The following is a 19,124-nucleotide window of genomic DNA, read 5'->3' on the forward strand; positions in this document are numbered from 1 at the left end:
CTTTCTCTCTCTCTTTTTCAATCCTGTGCTTCCTTTCTGTGGCTGGACCAATGATAACGCATTTGACCTGAATGTATCAATGCTGTGCTGAATGGTGCAGGGAGAAGTGGTAAGACCTTAAATTGTTGCTATTTTCTGTGAAATTTTTCTGAGTTTTTTTTTAATCTGACTGCTGTTAAGATGATTTTAGTTCTATGTCCTGTTGTATCCATGGGATCACAGTAGGTTTTCTCAGTGTTTCCATCTATCTTCAGAACATTTTTCTCCTGCTGTTACTGCATTAGCGCACAGATCTGTCTGTTACAGCTACTTTCTTAAACAAACATAGAGGTTGTTCCTTCACTTCTGATTAGTATAATGTGTGAAGTATTTGCTATAAACTCTTTGTAGTTTAATAATGCATATTTACACAACTGAGAGCAGGGCACTGCCATCCTGCTTTGCTTACACTTCAGGTTGCAGGGAAAAAGTCAGTTTATGTCCCAAACTGTTTGACAGTCATGTATGAGTGAGGTAGCGCTAATGAATTTGACCTTTTAGATAAACTTCTGAGCTGACCAAATACGCTGTGTCTTGGACAGCTCAGTAAGTCTTAGGATCTTTTTGCTATCTCAGTGCCCATGGTTCCTTGCAGTGGATGCTATTAGCCTGCAGGGTTAAGAATAATGAACTGTGACAGTGAACCATTGTGTGAGAGTAGGTCCAGGTGCTTATCTTAAGTCTTTCAGATGGCATAATGGGATAAAATAAGGTCACGGTCAAGATGGCTTGGATTCAGAATGCATGCATTTTCTTTAATATGGCAAAGGTTGACTCTTTAGATGTTTTGATTTATCTGCAAAGGAGTATTAGTAACCATTAGAAATGAATAAGCTGAAAAAACATACTGATTGGAGCTATGGGAACAGCAGTGTGGACTGCTGAGCAAAATCGAGCACTAAGCGGTAGCTCAGTGGGGCTGTCTTGCAAGCCTCTTCCTCTCTTGCTTGCATTATCACTTTTCTTGTCCCTCTCGCATCAGGATTTAACTGCATTGGCAAAGGAATTGCGAGCAGTAGAAGATGTGAGACCTCCACATAAGGTGACGGATTATTCATCCTCCAGTGAAGAGTCAGGGACGACAGATGAGGAAGACGATGATATGGAACAAGAAGGAGCAGATGAATCTACTTCTGGACCTGATGATGTCCGAGCAGTGTTAGTTCTTCTGTATTTTGCTTTTATTTTTCCTCTTGGAGGGTTTGAAGGAAAAGAAAGTTAGATATTTTGGCTTGTATATTAGTTCTTTCAATTGGCAACCATTTATGAGCAAGACAGCAGCATTTATGGTCACATTTTCAAACTCCGAGGGTAATGTTTTCAAAATAAAACGGAGCGTTTAGGAACCAAGCAAGCAGATAAGTCTCTTTAAGTCATTTCTGCAAATGGGAAATGAGTCTCTCAGCTCCTCAAGAAAGTTTGATTGGAAAGTTTTATTAAAGCAGGCTGAATGGTACTTGAAATAATGTCCTTTCCCTCTTCTCCCTTTGATTTCTGATAAAGAGAGAAGGGATGTTTAACAATTTCTTGACTTATTTTTTGACAGATAAGTTTTTTTAGGTGGCTTATGTAAATATTCCACTTTGGATACAACATAATTGAATTTTGACTGTGCTTTGGTGTGTAGCAGTAAAAGCTAGAACACAAATGCTGTTATCTCACCCCAGTTACTTCTTGCCTGGCTAATAGGTCAACGTTGAACTTGAGCAATGGTGAAACAGAATCAGTGAAAACCATGATTGTCCATGACGATGTGGAGAGTGAACCAGCCTTGACTCCTTCTAAGGAGGGCACCTTAATTGTCCGACAGGTATTGCTTTTCCTTCCTGTGCAGTGTTGCACCTTTTCTGTGCTCATTAACCCACTCACTCATTCACCCATGCTGTTTCTACATTATATTTGTTGTTTGTATTACCAAGACACAGCTGTAGTGAATTTCAGATGAGCAAGATGTTTAATGCATGCAAAGAAAAGAGTAGTCTTCACCCCTTGCTACTGTTCTGCATGCTTTCCAGTGACACCCATGGCAGCACCATGCAGATTACCTCAAAGGCTAAGAGAGAGGATGGTAGAAAAGCTGCAGGTGTGTGAAGCAAGTACCTGGAGCAAGAGAATTAGTTCAGTTTTACCGTAGAACAAAACATGGGTCTTGGGAGTGGGGCTGGGAAGGAGGCTGCGGGGAAACATTCAGGGTTTATTTTTTTTCTTCCTTGTTTTGAACCTGTAGTTGAGGGCATACTGACCACACAGGTAACACATGAACAAACACATGTGCACACACACACCCCAAACGATTAGTACAGGGGAATGGAGAGGTAAAATGGGTGGCAAGACAGAGAATGTGGACAGAGGTAGTRTGCTGTGTTGTTTCTTCTGATGCTGAAATGTTGCATTCTTGTGCCTGTGAAAGATAATGCTTCCCTGCTTTTAAATGAGCTCATCTGTTAATGAGCATTTTAGCTTATAGGAGTTTCTTCAGTAATCACATTTCTGAATTTCACAACCAAATGCCAATTTCTTAATTGAGCCTGCTGGTTTGAAAATTAAGATTTCATGCTTATTGTTTTAAATAGTTAGTTGAGTGCGTTCACCAGGCGGTCCAAGTGCATATCTGTGTAGCATTTAAGTTAGTTTCAAACAAAACAACAGAGGAAGAAGTCACACCCTCCCACAAAGTGTGCTTGTCTGGGTTGTGGTAGAGGACTTGCCAGCTCAGTTACTCTTCTCTTAATGGAACTGGTTGTGCAAGTCAACCACATCACCTGCGCTTTTGCCTGCCAGAGATGGTGGGAGTGTGCTGAATTCTGGTAGTTCTGCCCACTTTCCCTTTCAGCCCAAGCATCAAGGCATGAATTGTCAGTTTATTTAAAAAAATAAATGGAAAAAAAATGTAGAAGAGGTAGAAAGAGCGCAAGGGAGAGAAGCAGAGAGCGTGTTAGGGATATAGGCCTGTAAGCAGCACTTGAGCAAGACAAGTGTGCCTGTTTTTTCTGCAGAGTACAGTTGACAAAAAGCGTGCCAGCCATCATGAGAGCAATGGCTTTGCCGGTCGCGTTCACCTCTTGCCAGATCTCTTACAGCAAAGCCATTCCTCCTCCACTTCCTCCACCTCCTCCTCCCCATCCTCCAGCCAGCCGACACCCACCATGTCCCCACAGACACCCCAGGACAAGCTCACTACTAATGAGGTATGTCGTACACCACAGCTGGCTGCTTTCGTAGGGTTATAGCAGCATTGCCTAGTAGCTAGTTTGCAAAGGAACTCCAGCCAATCTCCCCTTGCTTTTTTTTTTTTTTTTTCCTCCTGTCACCTTTGTTCCCACCCCCAAAATAACACATTTCAGTTCTGTTTAAGAAGCCCCTAACTCTAGAGCAGCCCCACACCAAACTTGCCAGTTTACTATTTTTGCTTCCTTTTAGTGAATCATTAATTGCATGGCATTTGTTTTTAAACTAAACTTGACTACTGCAATTTCAAGCCAAAACCTTTTTTTTTTTTTTTTAATTCTGTTTTATTCTGGGAGCAGGCTAATTTCAAGCAGTGTGCCTCTTAAAAATCAGTGGTTAATTTTGACCTTCTCACGAAAGGCTGGGCTTGTAACTATGCATATGTGAGGAGCTGCTTGTGAAAACTCACCGTTTGGGAGAGGAAGCTGCCACAGAGGGATTTGGGGATTTTTAGAACTTGCCACGTGGGGTGGGTGGATATGTCAGGTGTTGCCYGGGAGGGTTCTCAAATCTGGGTGGTTGTTGCTTTGGAATGAAAAACAGGAGGAAATTTGTGTTTTTTCAAAAATGATTGTACTCTGAAAAGCAACCATRTAAAGATGACTGTGGGCTCTCCACCAGCGTGGCTTGCATCTGCATGGAGCAGCAAGGCTTTGCTGCTACGGGAACACTCTCTTGTTTTGGGTGTGACGTGGCARCGGTGCCTTCCTCTGCTCATGGGGCGCTGGTGGTGGTGCCTGATGGTTCATGCCCATATAGCCCTTTGCAACACAGGAAATGCACAAGTGTGAATGAAGGGTGTAATTTGCCCGTTACTACCTCTAGCAGCAAGTGAGGAACCTGACATGACTTTTTCACTCCTGGCTAGGTGGCCAGGATAGTCTTTAGGGAGAATCACTTTCTTATATGCAGGGATGGCACAGGAAGAGCAAACTTTATAAAAAGAGCAGAAGTGTCTGGGCATGCAAGAGCTTTGATGAGAATAGGGTGCGGTGAGCTGGGTCGGCTCAAGGCAATAGACATTTTTATCACAGGATTAAAAATGCTTGTGAAACCATGTAACACCAGGATGAGGTGTGTGTGTGGTTGGGGGGGAGGTGGTTTCCTCCAAGGAACTCAACTAGCCTCCTTGGTCTTTGATCTTTCTAGAAGCACRCTCTTGTAGGTTATATAGATCAGTTGATTGTTTTGGAGATACGCTTCCTTATTACTTTGGTCTAAGCAGTGAATAAGCAGGTTTCAGTTAACTCTGGGAGCTTGGGAAGTGGAAGCTGTGGCCCTGGCTGGTGGTGCTGGCTGGAGCTATTCATTATTTAGCTGTGCAGGGGAGTTGTGGATCTATTGCTATTTTTGTGCAGAGAGTAGAGGCTTAGATCAGAGGTTGAAGATTAGTTGATGATGATGAAGTACGTCTATGTTTGCATAAAGCTGAGCAAAGACCCAGTTCTGCTTGAAATAACTTACCCACATGCACACCCTTTACCTATATTTTTGCTTGTCCCATTCTGCTTCAGTGTGCAATGTTGTCACTATAATGCTAAACTGGCAAGAGTTTTTAAGTCGTTCCATTTCCACCTTTAACAGTTCATTGTTTCACTTGTCTTTTTCCTTTCTTTATGTTTTTTCATGTTTAGACTACATAACTCAAGCAAGCACCAGTGATTTTATCCACTACATATTCATAGCTTCATATCACCGTTTGCTACACCTTCCACACTAATGAGCCCCTTTGTTCGATACAGGTTTAATATTTTGCTATGTCAAATAAAGGTGGAAGAACCTGCTGCAGCTTTCTGGCAAGAGGCTCAGGTTAAACCAAATAGGGAGAATGAACAGTACTGGACACTGAAACATAATCCATCRTAGAAGTGAATTCTTGATCCCAGATGTTTGAGGTTTTGGTGCACAAGCCACGAGATAAAATTTTGTAGCTTATTAAACTAGCTCATTTTAGGAAATGCTTCATAAATACAGAAGTTTTATATAGTGGACAGCTTGCAGATAAGAAAGTAGACATAAGCACTTAAGCAGACTTAAAAAAAAGAAAGAAAGAAAGGAAAAAGAGATATTCCCTCACTTTATGCTTGATCCTAATGGCCAATTCTAAAAATTTTATCTAGCAGCTGAGGTGACAGGGATGAAAATTTAACTAACTGCATTTCACTGTAACGTGCAGTTTGCATATGTTCAGGTATGGTACCTGCAGCACATTATATATGTATAAAGGAAGCATAAAAGAGTGGGGAGGCTCTGTAACACAATTCTGTAGTGACTTAAAAATGTTGGTTGTTGTTATCCTTGCTTTTTATTGTCATTAATATTAATAAAGTTGAAATTTACATTGCAGACTCAGTCCGCTAGTAATACACTCCAGAAACACAAATCTTCCTCCTCCTTTACACCTTTTATAGACCCCAGATTACTACAGATTTCTCCATCTAGTGGGACAACTGTGACTTCTGTGGGTAAGTAAAGTAGCTGCAAGAAGACAATTGAAAAAGGGTTCAGTGACTTCAGTGGCTCTTTAAAGTACTTACGAATGTTATCATCATGCTTTTTATTTCATTTGCAATGGATTGCATAGTTTATTTCTTTTTCCATTTACATTTCTTACAAAAAGAAAGACTTGCTCAGTATTCTCAGTTACTGTTCTGGGTTGTTTGGTATGCAGAATAAACGGTCAGAATTTAGCACTTAGGGGATATTACATGCACTTTTCTTTTTTCAGTAGGATTTTCTAGTGAAGCAATGAGATCAGAGGCAATAAGGCAAGACCCCACGCGGAAAGGATCCGTTGTCAATGTGAATCCTACAAACACACGGCCACAGAGCGATACCCCAGAGATTCGCAAATACAAGAAGAGATTCAATTCTGAGATTCTGTGCGCTGCCTTGTGGGGTAATGAATTTCTCTTTCTCCCTTGCCTCCTGCAGTACTGAAATGTAGACTTGCCAGTAAGAGCACAAGGTCTTTGAGAACAAACCTCTGAAAGCTTAGCTGTTTCTGAGCATTATCGAATGCTTGCTTACATGTTTTCATTGTAAGAACTGATTATGATGTTGTTAAAATATGCTGCTTCTGCTTTGATACAGCTTCCTACTATTGCATACATACTCTTCGTGGCATAGTTCAGACTTGATTCAGCCTATTGGGATGTTCTATGCAGCTTTCTCTGACTGACTGTTAGTACATTTCTTCCRGCTTTTGGGAGCTCCTGGTCATCTTTGCATTGTACACTTTGTGCCAGTGCCTGTTCAAATAAGGAGTTTCTTTTGACAGATACCCTTTTCCTGATACTCTTGCTAATGTATTGTTGCAGAGCTCTATGAAGATGTGATTTTTTTTTTTTTTTGGATAACTTTCCACCTCAGTTATCAGTTTACGTAGGAGGAAGGCCAAAGGAAAAGGGAAGAATTGCTTGGACTTTTTTCCAGTGTGAAACTACAGCTTAGATTCTTTAATGCTGATTAGTGCAGAGAGAAGTGGGATATAGGATGTCAGCTGAATAAGTATGTCTGGCGTTTTTGGTCATAAAGGCTAATTWATATCAGTGTCAGATGATGTAGATAGGATCCTACACCGGTAAAAGGCTTAGGGCAGTTCTTTTATTGCCTGTTATGACGTGGAATTACTGCTGCAACAGCCAGTTGAAAGCTTTTCTTTGCTGTGTAATTTCTCTGTTGGCCAGAATCCATGGGTTCGCCTGAATTTTCTCATTATCTAGATGTTAATAGATATTTGTGTATATTAAATTTATGTATATATGTGCATATTTTTTTATATATATATATATGTTTATATACTAGTTCTAAAATGAAAACATTGTAAATGCACGTGTATCATTTACAAGACTAAAAAGAGGAGAGTTGGCCTTTCCTTAAAGTCAAATATAGCAGCAGAGTGCACTTCCTTATTTACACCTACATAGCTCTTTGCAAGGCTTTACAGGTTATTTCCAGCCCTACTTGTTTCTCAGAGCAGCGCTGTTGTCCTGTGCTTCTTGCCTGCAAAGGCATGTCACTTAAGTAGCACCCCACCTTGACACCCTATTGTCCTTCCAGCTGCTTTTTTTTCATTCTTTCCAGAGTTCATTGGTAAGAGTTTTTATCCAAATGCAATTTTTGCATGCATTCGTATCAATAATTCTCCGATAAAATGAAGAGATTTGTGCAGATGTAGACTTTTTGACTGYGAGAGAGTGAAGGCAGCGGGAAATGGTACAGGATCTGTAAAGATGACTCAGTCTCTCTGATCTGCCTAGTTTTGCCAATAGCAATTTGTGTTAATGGTTTTATATTTCTTTGATCTATATGTCTGACTGTTAYGGTGATTTAAAGTGTAAGCGTAAAATCCTAGAAGTGTTTTACAGCTGTAACAAAGCTCGCTCTTGTTGAATATTTAGGGTCAGACTGATGGTGCTGTAAGCTGGTGCACATGCTTATTTCTTGATAAAGTTTTAGCAGGTTTTTTTCCCCCTATAGCAAATTAAGCCTTTTCATGCTGATGTTTCTTACTAAAAAGAGGGGACTGTTTTGTTTTGTTTTGTTTGGCCTTTACAAGTGTTCATAGTATCTGGTAGGTTGCTGATTACATTAGTTCTGTGATTCTATTTCTACTAGTACTAAGTTGTGAAAGTGCCTTAGATGCAGTACCATAGATTTTTAAGCCTAGTCTCCACAAAGAACCTGTACTTTTTTTTAGGCAGCATTTCCTTTTGTTTGAAAAATCAGAACAACTTAGTTCTGATTAGTCTAGTTAGGGTGGAGGTAAAGAAGTTGGCTGGCAGTGAGTAGAGACAAGTCCTGCATTTTAAAGCACAGGTACTGCCTGCCCCCAGCGTAGTAGCTCATTAGTTTCATCTTGAGAGATGCATATAGCTAAGAAAATGCATCGTGGACAGGCGAGTAAAGAAACKTGAAGCAGAGACAAATGCAGTGCAGAGCCAACAGAGAAAGATGAGAGTGGAGGAGGAAGTGTTGAGCCCTGGCATGCGAAGGGAGGAAGAGACCGTGCTGGAGCAGAGGAGAGGCTGGGAGCCAGATGGTGTGAAACGTGAGTCCGAGCAAGGAGAGGCAGTAGTTTCCAGGAACCCGCTGAAGTTTCCCCTCTGAGAGGGTGAGAGAGGGAGAGTGGAGCAGCACGATGGTTTCTGAGCTCTCTGCAAGTCATGTCTGTGTTTCCTCCTGTGGTCAGCCGCGTGCCTTGTCTCCTCCAGGCTGGGGTGAAAATGCCTTCCCTTTTGCAAACCGCTTGCACTTGTGGTGGGCAGGATAGCATTTGGGTCAGTCCCTTGTGTCTCAGGGATAATTAGTCTTTATGAACAATGCGCTTTCTGGATATTATGAAAGAGCAGAGAGGTTTCTGTTAGTGAACCAGCAGAATGTTGTGTCTCGTCATTGCTGTGCATCCAGACTGCGTGCTGAGATGCAGACTCCCATGTACTGCGACAACTTTAGAAGAGCTTTGTTGTTATTAGTCTGCATGATATTTCTGTTGGCACCAGTGTAGTTATATCTTGGGAATAATTGACTAGGGATTAAGGCCATTTAGCATTGTAATTATGTTTATCTTTTGTGTCAATTTCTCTTTTATTATTTCATTATTTTATTATGCTTAATGATAACAAGTTTAACATGATTGCAACACTGAAGTCTAATAAACCGACTCGTACATTTGGTTTTAACCTGTCTCTGCACAATTTGTGGGATCCTAGACTGAAACTCTGTCATAATTGCTGCAAATGGTTATGAAATTGTATAGTGCTAATATATTAATCAATTTTTAAAACCTACTCTTACATTTTTTTTTAACAGCAGAAACTTGATTGGTTTTATATTCTAAGGTTTTGTGGACTGTTAAATAATGTTCCAGTGGAAGTGTGGACCTTCATATAAAGAAGCTGGCCTACTGACCTTTCTCATTGATGCTTGCATGGTCTTTAGAAGAAAACTGTGAATACTTGGAAACATCAGATTAAAATCGTAGCTGTAATTTTACAATTTAAACGGCAAAGATGTTATAACTAGAGTTCTGCTATTTCAGGTTATTGGAGTTGAGAGCCAACCCTTTGCCCATCCTTTTACAGGAGAAGACCACAGTCTTCTCCTCCCTTTCGTCCTTTCAAGCTGCTGCCACTGCTCTTTTTTGCAATATTCTTGTCTAGTGTCCCATTAGCCAGGCTGGTTATAGCTTACAGACTCTTCAGAATATAGAAGTTCAGGTACCGCTTCATGCATCATCACTATTTCAATGCTGACATGCCTTTTTGCTTGGAAACTGGTACTGTAGAAAACTCCCTGTGGTAGGGAGTCTTCCACTGTCTTGTACAGCACAATTTTGTGTCAGTAGCCACTGGCTGCAATTACTTAAGAGAGCCTCTACATCATGAGGTCTTCCGTTTGGCAGGCAGGTGAGACCAGCAGTGGTTAGGCATGCTTGAAACAAGACAATTGCTAGGTAAAGCATTATGTGTATGTGCAAAATTTGCCTGCTAACATCAGTCTCTTTTTGTTGTTTTGTCTAGGAGTGAATTTGTTAGTGGGCACTGAAAGTGGTCTGATGCTGCTTGACAGAAGTGGTCAGGGGAAGGTTTATCCACTCATCAATCGAAGACGATTCCAGCAAATGGATGTACTTGAAGGGCTGAATGTCTTGGTGACAATTTCTGGTAAAGTTAACTGTTCGGTGTCATTTTTCCCCCTACTTGGCATGGCATGGCATGGCAAAAGACTTGTCTCGACAGTCTATATGTTGAAGGGGAAATCCTCACTTGACTGGAGTCGATGGATTTTCCCTCATTTCACCTTTCCAAGATTTCAGATTGTTTCTGCAAATGAGGTCATTTTCCATACAATGTCCTGTGCCTGCTTGCCCCCTGTCCTTCCTGCTGTGGGGTAGCTGCTCAGAAAGCTGCACAGATTTGGAGGAAATGTCCGGCTTTGTTTGCTCTGTGTTTGAGAGCTATAAGTTAATGTTTTTTGTGAAGTTGTAAAAATGGTATTCTTTTCCTCTTGCATGATTAGTTTCAACCTGGCCTCTTTTTAATCAAACCAAGATTTGCTATGTGGGCTTAAAGACATTTTGTGCGTTTATATCAATAGAATAGGAAATGTTCTTGCAAAGTTGGGAAATAAGAATGGTGTGGAGGAGGTGTGTGTGTGTACGTGTGAGGGAGGAGTGTGGTATGTGCGCAGGGGAGATTACAGATGTGAGAAGGCAGACTGGTGCAGTTTTTGGCCTTGTCTCTCCCTGGATGCAACAGCAGACAACTAAGCAATGGGAGATGAATGGTGGTGATGATGGTTGCGCTTGTTTTGTTTGTGCCAATGAAAAATGTGTTTTATGAAGGTTGAGGTTCCAGACTCTTAGGCTCCAGAGGATTATTGCATAAGCTTAGTCTGCTGTTAAGCAACTTGATGTGGTGTACTGTTAATCTTTCTTCACAGGCTGTAGCTCAGCCTTTACCTTTGCTTTTGTATCGGTTTGTTTGTGAACTTAGTCTTTGCTATGCTGTGTATGAGAGAGGATGTTATGCAGAGTTTCGTGTTGTGGAAGTGTGTTGTTCTTCAAAACCATTAAACGTTTTGTTGCAGCTCCAGAGCCTCTTGGCCCCATTAGAGAAGCTCTCTGGCTCTCCAATACTTGTGCAAAGGGAAGAGCTCTGTTTTGTGCCCATGGGATAGGTAGGGTCTGTGGGACTAAGAGTAGTCAGTAATGATTGTATCTGCCAGAGCTACTGTAAACATACACCCAAGCAAATTAATTTATTAGTAGTATCATGCTATAAGTCCAAAGAACCATGCGATGCTAGTATGGTCAACATTGGACTTCATTTCTGTTTAAAACAACTGTATTTTTTATTGACTTGTAAACTTGTTCAGTTTTCAGCTATAGCTATGCTGCAAAACATTTAAAAAGAGAAAATGAATCAAAGAAGATTAAAAAAGTCACCTGGCCTCTTGTGTGTCCCCTCTGGTGTCCCTTTGATATCTAACACAGAGCTGTACATGAAAAAAAGAATGCCTGTTTGAGAAGGATCATTTGATAGAGTTTACTGCATAGTAGACCTCATAAGTATTGTATAATCCAGCTTATGTAAAACCTGCTGGTTTGAAGTGCATCCTACGCAGATGACAAGTGTCTGTGATTAAATCTCATATGTAATTGTTTTAGGTTTATTTATGTTTGCGTCAGTCACGATCCGAGTACCCTAGCACATCCGTTTTCTTTGTTTCCTTCAAAACTATTGCTTCCTCTGCTGAGACACGCTACATTAACCCTTAAGAAATCGGCTGATCTTTGGCTGTTTTATGCCTTCACCTTTGTGCCTTATCCTGCATTTTATGGGAGGTTAGTAGAGTACATGGAAGGAAAGAGGTATTTCTGCCATGTCTTGGGGAACATGCTTAGGGAAACCATTATCCTTTTATATGCAGACCTCCCTTATGTCGCCGCTTCGGCTTCTGCTCTGTAATGTTCAGCCTAACCTGCCCTTGTACTCAACTTTTCTTACTGTCTTTGTGGCTTGTATTTATGGAAGTTGCTCCACCTCTCCAAGTAAAGAGGGAAAGCTGAAATGTAATTGTATTTCTGCAAACAGTGCGTTTAGTCAGTTTGGTTATGTGGCTGTCGCTCTCTGCTTTGTTTCAGGATTGCAGCAAGTGACAGCTATCATCCCACTTGGAGCACTGCTCAGTTCATTACTGCTCTGTGGGCCATATGTTCACTTGGCTTTTTCAGGAAGTGATGTGCTCGTGGCGGAGGGATTTGAAAGGTGTCACATGTTGCATGAAGAAATTGCTGTGCATTAGAATTTTGAGGGAATTGTCACTTAAAATTGCTTTTAATATACAGCATTTTAATTTTGAAAAGCTTTTGAAAGGAGATCTTTTTTTTTTTCCCAGTGTATTTATTGAGCGCAAAACTGAATTGGACAACTAAGCTTCTGATACTGAGCTACAAATCATGACACAAGGCAGCTCTGCAGGTTAAAGCACACGAGTCAATCAGTTCTTCAGTTTATACAGTTGAGAGGCAAAAACAGTTTCAGATGCTCAGATGAGAGCCATAAAAATACTGGAAAACAAAGTAACGATGTGCCTACAGAATCTGCTCCGTTTGTGACTCCCTAAGGGTTTTGCAAGCACAGCCACTCCAGGAAGGTAGAACAGGATGACAGAGCAGAAGAACTGGTTGGAATCTTCCTGCTTAATAACTAAAAATCACAGCAAAAATAAAAATAAAAAAAATCAGTATTGGAAAAGGCACTTTGCCTTTGAAACAATGTCTACGGGAGAACCAGAACTAGGAGTTCTCRTAGAAGTCACTGTCTGATCAGCTTATTTAATGGCTGGAGCAGGAGGGGTTTTCTGCCTATTTCATGGCCGTAACAGTTACCACCACCCAAAAAGAAGGATTTTAGAAAGCTGTTTAAACTGGCTGGTATGGATTAACAAACAGAAGGATCTAATCCCCCCAACTCCTCATCTCCATTTTAAATATTAAGAGCAACGTAACTTGTTGAAATACATGCATTGCCATGTTTATATAACTAACTGGTTGTCCTCTTTTTGTGTCAGCTTGCTGAAAGGCAGAGGAATTTCCTCTCTTGTGACTTGTCTTGTGGTCTAGACGCTAGAACACAATGGGAACGTGCTTGAGATGTTTTTCTATTGTTGTTAAGAAAAATGTTTCTGGAGAGAAACACCCTGGTGCTTATCATGTGAGGAGGCATGGAAAAAAAAAGAAGCCATGTGTTGGGAAATCCGTATGTGCTATTTGTTCCGAATCTTAAAGTTTAACTAAGCTATTGGGGAGGATTAAGCCATGGAAATACTAAATGAGAATTTGTCCTGTAATGGAAAGGGAATTGGCATGGTTTTACAAGCAGTCAGTACCATTGTTCTGACCTTGAGCTGTTTGAGCTGTTCTTTGCCCAGAATTGTACCACTTTTTGCTCTGGACTGTTCCCCACTCCAATGTTCCTAAACTGTCCCTTGTGACCATCTTTTGCAGTGCTTTTGTGAGGGCACCTTTAGTCAGATGTGGGACTTCAGGGACTACTGCTTTGTGCTCTATTACCTTTCCTAATCTGCAAGAGCTGTGGCGATGTTGAAGCTTTATCTCTATGAAACTTGGCTCAACAAATATGAAGTCAGACAAGAAATCAGCGGTCTCACTTGCTGCCAGGAATGTGGAGACATTTGCAGTGGGGATAAACGAAGGACAGCGTGATGTTGCCTCATGTTTCATTTGGTGCATCAGAGCAGAGGAGCTTTTTAAAATGAAATAGCAGATTCAGTTTTTGAAAGTGGATCCCAAATTCCACTTTACATTTGAACTCAGTGAACAGATTTTCACTTTCAGACTGCCTTCTCTTGTCCTCCTGCCCTTCCCCCTCCAACTAATCATGTACAAGATCTTTTAGACTGTGCGTCTTTGTAATGGAAAGATTGATGGCACTGGTGTCAACAGAGTAGTCTGTTCACAAGCTGTTGCTTCCTTCCACATATGCTTTTCAGCCCTTGCAGCATGCCTTTCCTGAGCGCCTGTGTCTGCCATGTGATCCTAGCTGGGGCAGCCGAGCCTCTTTGGTTGGGGGGAAGGGACTGTGTGCCAGCTCCAGGACCTCCGTGGGGATCCAGCCCAGTGCAGTAGGAAGTTCTCAGTGCTGGGTCTTTGTGTACTGCTGTAGCAAGTATCCCCTGGTGCTGTGTTCCCATTGCTACCTCCTGAACGAGCATGTAGCCCTGAACTGGTGCAGCAGCAGGCACTGTGTGAGAACTTGCAAGAAAATTGAAGATATCAGCTGAACAGCATTGCCCTGTAGCAGGACCAGGCTGGTAGGCTGCCAGGTGGATCATCCTGGTGGGTCACAGTTTTTTGCAGAGTAGAATAATACTGTTGTCACTTAGCAAGCAGAGCAAACCATTTCCATTGAGCATGATAGAGGTCTGCTGAATAACTCTTGGCTCCAAGGGCCATGAAACACCTTCCACAGTCACACAGGTTCCTTGTAGCCACTGCTTAAGCGTTAACAGGGAAATGAGTTACTCTGCTGACAAGTCAGATCCCTGAGAGCATCTCCTATTTCCTTTCCTTGTGCAGAGACCTTGTGGAGCCTTGTTTAGGGGCTCATAGTCAAAGCACTCTCTTCCTTGCCTCTAGTTTCATCTGCAAGCCTTTAATGGCTTTGTGCAGCAAAGCAGTTGCAAGCTTTGAGGATGTGCATTAGGACCTACTTCTCATTAATTCAACAAATGCTTTGTAGGCTGTTCGTTGTTAAAGAACCACTGATAAAGTTTACTGTGAACTTTGTTCTGCGTTTGAGGAGGCATTGTAGTATCGAGTGTTAGTCTGAGCTGTATTTTAACAACCACAGTAGATGTGATGTCAGTTGAAGATAGCTCAACGTGAGCAAATATTTAGATTTCCTTGCCTGTGGAGAAGAAGCATCTCTTGGAGTTTCAGTTTGCAGCCAAATAAGTATTACATACACCCCTTGGAGCGTGAGGGAAGGTCTGCTGACAAAGCGGTTGTCAGCTCTGAGCAAGCTGATGAAGTTTACATGAGCAACAGGGAAGTCTCTCGCTGCAGTTGGAGATACTGTACATTTTTACTTAGAAGAGAATGGATGTAAAGTAGTTAACTTTGAGATTACTTAACACTATTCTTTGATGTATTTCAGTAAGAAACTTGAATAAGAAACAATCTTAAATAAAACTTGACCTGTTTGTGGATGGTATAAGTGATGGAAACAGCCCAGTCACTAACTGTGAAGAATGTATAAAATATATTTGGTTGCCATGTTGTTCTTTGCTTTTACTTCCTCCTTCCAAACCAGTCCTATGTCTTCTGATAGCTGTGTGGGTAGTTTTAGGCCTTAAGCTCTGTTGAGCTGCTCTCCTAAAGTTCCGTGCAAAAAAGAGCTGTTGTGACTCAGTTTCGGGATTTTTCGGTTTTTGTTTTTTTAATCTCAGTGCCTGAATCTCTGGGTGGGTTTATAACCTCTTTTTGAAATAAAAGTTATTTGAGTCCTAAGAACCAGAAAACTAAAGACTTATTTCCTTGAGTTTGTCATTTTATGTTCATGTAATACTACTCTGCGTCTCTGTCATTGATTATCACGTAAGTGTATGTCTGGGTGGAGTCTCAAATAAAGCTCCTGTGGACACAAATGCTGAGGGAGATCTCTCTGGTTGCAGCAGTTTCCCCTTCATTATTATTTTGGTTTGTTCCACGGGTGTTTTTTGGTTTTGGGGGGCAGGAGAGGTTTTGCATTTGTCTTTCTGTGGAGATAAACCAATCTTTTTCACTTTGTGGCTAGGTAAGAAGAACAAGTTGCGAGTTTACTATTTGTCCTGGTTAAGAAATAAAATCCTTCACAATGATCCTGAAGTAGAAAAGAAACAGGGTTGGACAACTGTGGGCGACTTGGAAGGCTGCGTGCACTATAAAGTTGGTAAGTAGCAAATGAGGTAATCGAAACTGTCAGGATAAAAGCTGGCTGCGACGGAGGACTGCAGTGCATGTAACTGCTTAAGATTTGTTTCTATTTCTGGCTGTCTTCTCTATCCCTAAGGGCAAAAACTTTTCTAGCAAAGTGGCAGAGTAAATGGCAGCGTATTGGTTAAACCGAGTACGGAAGAAGTTTGGCCGTGGGATGTGGGGCTGTGAGCTGGAGCAGGCACGCAGGCTCCCGTCTGTCTCCTTCCCGTGGTGGGTGCAGCTTCCAGGAGAGTGGCAGTGTGCACAGCGACCACCTCTCTTAGGCCCTTCAGGCAACAGAGGGGCTCGCGCCAACCAGTTGCTGTTCTCTGTGCTGACGGGTTTCTCTGAACTTCCAACATGATGAAGTCATGTGCTGAAACAGAGTGATAAAATGGCTCCCTTTTACTACAGACCTCAAAGACGGGGGTGGGGAAGGAGAAGGCAAGAGCAGCGAGTATGCTAGCTTTGGGGGGGCATCTGGGAACAAGTGGATGTTTAACTTCCCGATGATTCACTGATTCGCCTTACCTCATGACATTTCCTGATGCCTTCTCAGATACACTCTGGTGCAGTTATGGGCTGAAGCATGTTTCCACAAGGCAGGCTGCTTTTGAATGGCCTTAACTCGTTTAAATAGATTTACTTGTAGAAACTTCCAGCAACACCAGTGAAAGACATTTAGCATTTTCCTAGTCAGCAGACCATGCAATGAGCCTGCTGCCCTGCAGGTGGGGATATGAACTAAGAGCTCTTTCTCCTGCTCCAGTTCCTTGATACCATCTTCTGGAAATGATGCGTCTTAGTGGACCCTGGATGTTGCCTTTGCTTTGGTTTTCTCCCGAGAGTCAGTTGAGTACCCTTCAGGCTGTATCATTCGATGCAGAGCAGCAGCAACTGGGCTGACCTCAGTCATGTGCTCTCATACATCTGCTCTTGGAAAAACCTGCTAGAGGGGCATAGTCAATAAATATGTCATAAATATGGAGTAAGTCACTGCTGAATCAAAAGCTTGACCCAGAAAACAATTTATAATGTACTTCTCTGGTATCATACCCCAGGGTGTCAGCATCCTAATGAAGTGGCCAGTTAGCAATACATTAACTGCTATTTAAAGGAGGCTTTCCAGCAGTGAAGGATGGGGATACAAAGGGCAGTCTTTTCCAGATGAAGACTAATTTGTTTCTGCAGCCTGGCACCGGGCTTTACTGTGAACCACAAATGTACAGCAGATTTCTTCAGGTAGTGGGAGGCCTCTTTGAGCACTGTATCTCATCCCAGGAGGGATGAGTGCTGTGAGCAGTTGCACCTGCAGTCTGGGAGCTGCTGCTGCTGCAGCTGGCACTGCTCACTTCCTTGTCTCTTTGATGCACCAGGGGTCTCAGAGCTCAGGGTGAAGTGGTATTTGTGGATTCAGTTGCTTCGGGCAACTTCTGGCTCTTCTAGATGAAAAATTGCTCTTTTGAAATGAAGACTTGGGTGCATTCCCAGATAGTACCCATAGCAAAGAATGAGGCTTATGAAAGGTTCCCTTTCACAGAGAAGGTGGTTGTGTTTGACACCCCCCTCCGCAACCACCACCATCAAAAAAAAAAAAAAAAAAAAAGAATTCCAAGAAGTTTTGTAGACAAGACTGAACAAAAACTGTATTTTTGAGTCAGTACAGCTGTGGAGGTTGAGACTTTTTTTGTTGTTGTTGAAAAATCATCAAGTCCCTTAGCACTTACAGTTCAGTATTATTCTTTCCCTGCAGAGCAAAAGGGAGTAAGAAATAGCTTTGTCTCCCTATTGCCTACCGAGAGAGAACAGCTACAGACTTGTACAATAGTAGAGGATCTTAAAGGTATTAAAATAGTATTTATTAAAGCAGTAGTGTTCTCACAAGACTGAGATTTTTCACTCTTGCCCTGTTTCGAGATCAAGTCTGAATCAGAGATATAATGGTAGAAGTTGGAGGTACAGAATTACTTACTGGTTCTGAAAGGCATCATATTCCCCTGAAACTTGGGGTTAAGAGGTAGCATAAACTTCCTGAGGCTTAATAGGTATTAAGCAAATAAAATTGATTTTTTTTTTCCTCTCTCCTGAAAAAGAGCACTGGAAACAGGCTAGTGAAATGCAAACTTCTAGAAGTCTCCAGGATATATTCTTTCTCAAATTTAGATGATGGTTACAAATGTAGATCCAGCAACACTTCTAGACCTCATCAGCCCCCTCTAGAAAGTAGTAGTAGCAAACAGAGCTTGGCTCGACTGTTAGTTTGTCAGCTGTCTGAACGCGGGAACAGAGATGCATTCAAGAATTTCAGCAACCTGCTGTGTAATGACACATTACTATCCCTGGTAAATGATATGATTCCTCCCCCACCCGTCAAGTCTTTAGACTAACATTGCCCAGCAGCAATTTTGTGGCCAAAATGGTACAATTGCTGCTNAAAAAAAAAAAAAAGTTGTGAAATACTGAAGAATGTCTCTCGTATTCTTGGAAAATCTGCTTTTGGGGTGATGTTTCTCTGTTTTCTAGAGAAACTCCTGACTCCTTAACACCTCCAAAGACTTTTCTGTTCTTTAGACAGAAGGCAAAGTATGTTAACACATAAATCACATAAAGGTGATTTGAGCTGCTCTGTTTTCAGAATTAGGAAATAAGGTTAATTAGAGAAAGTTCAGGTGATGCAGCTTTTTTTTTTTTTTTTTTTTTTTTTTTTTTTTTTTTTTTTTTTTTTTTTTTTTAAGTTGTTGGCTAACAAAGAGCCTTTTTGGCAGCCACTCTGTCTTTTTCTGTGAAGTTTTTGGTAACAGTTTTTCTTCTTGATAGTACGAAAATGGTTATTCTCTATTCTCTATTTAGGTTTAATTATTTTCCTGCTAATGAGTAGTCTCTGGCTTCGAGAACAAAGGAAAGTGCCCCACTAACAAATTTGCCTTTTGCTTTTGAAATGGACTCATTGCTAACTTTCATTTCAGTTCCTCTTTTTTCCCTACTTCCCTCTGGGGAATTTGTGCTATCAGCATAAAATATATTGATGTTTTGAGTAACGCCATTATAGTGATTGTAAGTGCCAATAAACTCTGCCACAGTCATAGGTTTCTTTTGTAGGAAATACCTCTGACTGAAAATGGAATTTTCCTTTTTTTTTTTTTGATGAGTGAGCAGCATCTAATGCGGAAAAAAAATAACTGTAAATAAGTGTGTGCTGACTAGGTAATTCCAAACGTGGTGACACCGACAACAGTGAAGGATTTTTGGCATAAATATATCAAAATATTTTGTCTAATTATAAATCCTCAGATATGCTGTTACTAAAAACTTTTAAAGTATAAAAATACGGAGAAATACTGTCACTTTCTTTTCTTTTCTGAAGTAACTG

At 41.3% G+C, this 19,124-nt stretch overlaps 1 protein-coding gene across 1 annotated transcript in view; it reads left to right on the plus strand.

Annotated features, from left to right (window-relative positions):
• The window catches only part of MAP4K4 (mitogen-activated protein kinase kinase kinase kinase 4), a gene marked incomplete at its 5' end in the record, with an annotated part of 164,309 nt that overhangs the window by 137,821 nt on the left and 7,364 nt on the right, over positions 1 to 19,124 (plus strand). The window contains 7 exons of the mRNA XM_085321502.1: positions 1,022 to 1,197; positions 1,729 to 1,849; positions 3,036 to 3,227; positions 5,615 to 5,732; positions 5,996 to 6,166; positions 9,792 to 9,935; positions 15,594 to 15,728. Coding sequence (XP_085177628.1) covers positions 1,022 to 1,197; positions 1,729 to 1,849; positions 3,036 to 3,227; positions 5,615 to 5,732; positions 5,996 to 6,166; positions 9,792 to 9,935; positions 15,594 to 15,728 — 1,057 coding nt within the window. The remainder of the gene's footprint in view (positions 1 to 1,021; positions 1,198 to 1,728; positions 1,850 to 3,035; positions 3,228 to 5,614; positions 5,733 to 5,995; positions 6,167 to 9,791; positions 9,936 to 15,593; positions 15,729 to 19,124) is intronic.

This window comes from Rhea americana, unplaced genomic scaffold (genome assembly GCF_003343005.1).
Source record: "Rhea americana isolate MKP2758 unplaced genomic scaffold, rheAme1 scaffold_7, whole genome shotgun sequence".
In the NCBI taxonomy this organism is placed as follows: domain Eukaryota; kingdom Metazoa; phylum Chordata; class Aves; order Rheiformes; family Rheidae; genus Rhea; species Rhea americana.